The sequence below is a fragment of the Sebastes fasciatus genome, chromosome 20 (genome assembly GCF_043250625.1).
Source record: "Sebastes fasciatus isolate fSebFas1 chromosome 20, fSebFas1.pri, whole genome shotgun sequence".
Lineage (NCBI taxonomy): Eukaryota > Metazoa > Chordata > Actinopteri > Perciformes > Sebastidae > Sebastes > Sebastes fasciatus.
In genome coordinates this window covers 26418255-26423207 of record NC_133814.1, presented here as the reverse complement: position 1 = coordinate 26423207, position 4953 = coordinate 26418255, and the positions used below count along the sequence as shown (strand labels likewise).

At 35.7% G+C, this 4953-nt stretch overlaps 1 protein-coding gene across 2 annotated transcripts in view; it reads left to right on the top strand.

Moving 5' to 3' along the window:
• The window catches only part of asb3 (ankyrin repeat and SOCS box containing 3), a 6278-nt gene extending 3437 nt beyond the window's left edge, over nt 1–2841 (top strand). For both annotated transcript variants that reach the window (XM_074619423.1, XM_074619422.1), the window contains exons 4-10: nt 48–160; nt 284–416; nt 629–806; nt 1233–1451; nt 1543–1845; nt 1925–2058; nt 2406–2841. In XM_074619423.1, the coding sequence (XP_074475524.1) occupies nt 48–160; nt 284–416; nt 629–806; nt 1233–1451; nt 1543–1845; nt 1925–2058; nt 2406–2641 (1316 nt within the window). In that variant the 3' untranslated portion in view covers nt 2642–2841. The remainder of the gene's footprint in view (nt 1–47; nt 161–283; nt 417–628; nt 807–1232; nt 1452–1542; nt 1846–1924; nt 2059–2405) is intronic.
• The last annotated feature ends 2112 nt before the right edge of the window (nt 2842–4953 follow it).

Here is a 4953-nt window from a genome sequence, read left to right as displayed (position 1 = left end):
TTAATTCTGTCTGCAGTATTTATCAGCTGCTAACTGTTTTCCACCAGCTGTAGACGGCGGGCACAAGGAGGTTGTAGAACTGCTGGTCAGTAAAGGTGCAGAGGTCAACAGATCACACACAGCGTCCTGCTGGACCTGCCTTCATCAGGCGGTTTATAAGGTAATAATGAAACTCATAAACACACAAACACACACACACACACACACACACACACACACACACACACACACACACACACAACTCTGTGAGGTGTATCCTAACTTGTTTTTTTTATGTCCTCAGGGTCACAGTGAAATTGTGCGCATTCTGGTCAATGTGTGCAACCTGGAGGCACTGGATGACCACAAGATCTCCCCTCTCTTTGTGGCTGCACAGTATGGACAACAGGAATGCCTGGAAATCCTTGTTAATGCTGGTGAATACATATCTGTTTTCCTTTATGCCTTTATGTTTGCATGTACAAGAAGTAAAACTTTGTTTTTTGCAATTTAATGTTGGTCAATGTCTTGGTCAAGTTGTCTTCTTGTGTCCCTGCTACTCTCTCTGCATCTTCTTTTCACTCCTCATTTACACCAGTAATAAAATAAAATACACAATAAATTGTGTTTCCTTTGGTTTTCACCTCAGGTGCCGACGTGAGCACCCAGGCAGCTGATCTGGCCACGCCGCTGCTGATTGCCTCTCAGGAGGGCCACAAGGCGTGTGTGGACTTCCTGTTGGACCACGGAGCAGATCCTAACGTAGCCTGCAGTCATGACTGGCCCCAGCTGCCCATTCATGCTGCCGCTGAGTTTGGCCACATCGGGTACTGATACTCCTAACTCGTCTTTCAGTGATGTGCTGTCGGGCAGGGACTCCTAACCTTTTTAGGATGGTCTAGTCTAGTTGTGATCCCTCATCACATGAATCACGTGCTTCCTATGTAGATATAAACGGCTCATTCTAAACTAACGAAAACACAATGATTCTTAGTTTACATAATACACTAATGAAAACGAAGTTATGAATATTATATTCCATTTCTGCTAATAGATCCCACAAAGTCCTACACACTGTACCTTTGAAACAATTAACCAATTTTAAGAATTTTTTGTTGGTCAACTAACTAATTAATCTACAACACGTGTCAACACTGATCATCAGTATAAACACATTGTACCCTTCTTAGGAGGTGCTGTGTGCAAATGTACCCATATTTTTTTGTAATTATATCATCATTTTGTCCATACAGTGTCCTCAGGAGGCTGATATCTGTTACGGATCGTGCGTGTGACCGTGGCGATGGCACGGTGAATCCGCTGTACGTCGCCGTTGACAAACATCAGAGCAAGAGTGTCGAGATGCTCTTGAGGGAAGGTTACAGCCCAGACGCCCAGGACTGCACACACATCCTGGGCATCCGCTCACCGCTCTCCTTCGCCTTGTGTCGCACATCGAACAAACCATACAGGTTTGTTATAAAGCAGATTTGAACAAGAACATGTGCAAAATAAAACAGATGGATTTGCACTGGATTTTGATAAAAAAAAAATCTCTTTCAGTGAATCAGTGCGGTTGCTGGTAGCTGCAGGAGCAAGTTTGATCGAGGAGGACTGGATTTATGCCTTGGCCACTGACAAAACAGACCTGCTGCAGCTGATACTCGAGCACAGATGGATCCCTCGACCGGAGACTTTGACCAGGGACTGTTCTGTGCCACATCGTCATGGGAAAACTGTGTTGAAGCTGCAAGAACTGAGGGAGCTGCTCTGCGTGGCACTAAACCAAGAACACTTTGCTGCCTGCTGGCTTCCTCTGCTTCTGAAGGCAGGACTGGAACCTTCTTTGCTGCTTCAGCCCCACATGTAAGACTGTCCTCTCACTTTTTCACTCTTGGTTAAGTATCAGATTGATCAATTTCTTTCTGTTCTCAATGCTTTCTAGGATGGAGCAGGCAGACGGTGAGGTGTTGAATTACCTGCTAGAGTTTGTAAACTGGTCGAATCTGTCTCCCGCTTTGAAACATATTCTGGATCGACGACGAGCAGAGAAGACCTGGGAACCGTGTCCATATTTTGGTACAGTGAAAAAAATGCTTCCTTCAAATGGAACTTGTGAGCTTGTGGTTACGTCATGGGAAGTCTTGAACACAGTATGCTTGGTGTTCAAGTGGTTAAGACGTGTGAACACCGGAGAGAGGTAACAGCAATATTAAAGTTAATGTCGGCGTCTAGAAGCCACAGAGGCTAACGATTTAGCAAACTAGCGAGCGGGTAACATAATGCAGGAAATGCAAAGGTATAATGACAGAGGAATAAGTCACATTCCCATTCCCTATTAGGCAACATTTTCCTCAGACATATTATAAAAACTGTGATAAACTTTGAGTGATGACAATTTTCCTTTTCTCCTCTCCTCCCTGTAGACGCCATTCCATGTCTTTCCCACATCTGTCGGCTGCAGGTGAGGTCAGTGCTGGGACCAGATCTACTGATGACGACTGATGTAGTGCAGCAGCTCCCTGTGCCCTCCCCACTTCATGGCTTCCTCCAATTCAGAGACGTCCCGGAAGCTTCCTACACACACTCACCACCATCGTCACCACTGTCAAATCGAATACAGCAATACCGCAGTACACACCAACACAGACATGTTCTATAACCCATCTTCATCTTCATCTTCCCCTTTAATGTTGTTCAAATCAAACATTTTCTCTCCTCCTCCAAAAGTTTGAGAACCCTTGGTTTAAATCCTCTTATTTCACATTGTTTAACAGTTTCATATGTGTATGCTGTATCAGCTCCTCATGGAAGCTATATCATGTTTCAGTGTAATAAATCAAACCTATATGTTTTTATGGCTGCACTGTTCCATCGAATTGAAATATTTTAGATGTTTTGTGCATCATTAAACGCATTTCAACAAAAATCTAAAGAATGTCTGAAAAAGGTAAAAAAAAAAAAAAAAAGTCCGAAAAATATCTGAAAATAAGTTTGGAAAAAAAAAGTCCGAAAAATGTTAGAAAACAAAAGTCTAAACAATGCCTGAAAAAGGTTGAAAAAAAAAAATAGTCTGAAAAATATCTGGTAAAAAAAAGTCTGAAAAATGTCTGAAAAAAAAGTTTGATAAAAAAATTCCGAAAAATTATAGAAAACAAAAATCTAAACAATGTCTGAAAAAGGTAAAAAAAAAAAAAAAATGTCTGAAAATAAGTTTGAAAAACAAAAAGTCCGAAAAATGTCTGAAAAAAAGTTTGAAAAAAAAGTTTGAAAAAAAAGTTTGAAAAAAAAGTCCGAAAAATTATAGAAAACAAAAATCTAAACAATGTCTGAAAAAGGTAAAAAAAAAAAAAAAAATGTCTGAAAATAAGTTTGAAAAACAAAAAGTCCGAAAAATGTCTGAAAAAAAGTTTGAAAAAAAAGTTTGAAAAAAAAGTCCGAAAAATTATAGAAAACAAAAATCTAAACAATGTCTGAAAAAGGTAAAAAAAAAAAAAAAAATGTCTGAAAATAAGTTTGAAAAACAAAAAGTCCGAAAAATGTCTGAAAAAAAGTTTGAAAAAAAAGTTTGAAAAATGTCTGAAAAAAAAGTTTGAAAAAAAAGTCCGAAAAATTATAGAAAACAAAAATCTAAACAATGTCTGAAAAAGGTAAAAAAAAAAAAAAAAAAGTCCGAAAAATGTCTGAAAAAAAGTTTGAAAAAAAAGTTTGAAAAATGTTAGAAAACAAAAATCTAAACAATGCCCGAAAAAGGTAAAAAAAAAAAAAAAAAAGAAAAGTCTGAAAAATGTCTGAAAAAAAAGCCTGAAAAAAGTTTGAAAAAAAAGTCAGGAAAATGATAGAAAACAAAAATCTAGACAATGCCTGAAAAAGGTAAAAAAAAAAAAAGTCTGAAAAATGTCTGAAAAAAAAGCCTGAAAAAAGTTTTAAAAAAAAGTCCGAAAATTATAGAAAACAATAATCTAAACAATGTCTGAAAAAGGTAATAAAAAAAAAAAAAAAAAAGTCCGAAAAATGTCTGAAAAAAAAAGTTTGAAAAACGTTAGAAAACAAAAGTCTAAACAATGCCTGAAAAAGGTAAAAAAAAAAAATTCTGAAAAAAAAGATCTGAATAATGAATAAATAAAAAAAAAAAAAAAAAAAAATGGAAAATAGACAAAATAAATAAATAATTAAAAGTAATGGAAAATAGAAAGAAAAAAAAGGACAGGAACTGCAGTTGTTTCATGATGGTTACAGCTGTCAAGTTGTGCCAACAGCACAACATTAAACTTAAAAATGAAAAATAAAACATTGTTAAAAATGTTAAAATGTTAAAATAAAAAATATAAAAATATAAAATAAAAAAAAAATGGAAAATAGAAAAATGAATTAAAAAAATAAATAAAAATGAAAAATAGGAAATAAATAAATAAATAAATGAAATAAAAAATAACTTCAACTGGAATTTAAAAGCGCTTGTTGCTGCTCTCTGGCACAAAAGACAGGAACTGCAGTCATTTCATAATGGTTACGGCTGTCAGTTGTGCCAACAACACAACATTAAACTTAACAATTTTAAATAAAACATTATTAAAAATGTTAAAATGTTAAATAAAATTTGCACCTATAAGTTCATGTGAATTCTGAGCAGTTTACACCGAGTCAGCTTTAAGAAAAGAAAAAAGGTAGAAAAGGCACAAGGTAATTACAGTACAAAATAAGTAGCACATTTAACTTAACACAATAGATAAATACATTATTAAATAAATTATTAAAATATAAAAAATTTGATTTGAATAACTCATTTTCACCCCTAAAACAAGTAATGTGTGTTCAGTTTATTGATATGCTCTGTTTGTATTATGACAATAAAAAAACATTTGGTCACATCCTGATTGGTCCAAACAGCTGTCACTCACACGTAGACGGGATCTGATTGGTCCAAACAGCTGTCACTCACACGTAGACGGGATCTGATTGGTTAATGTCACA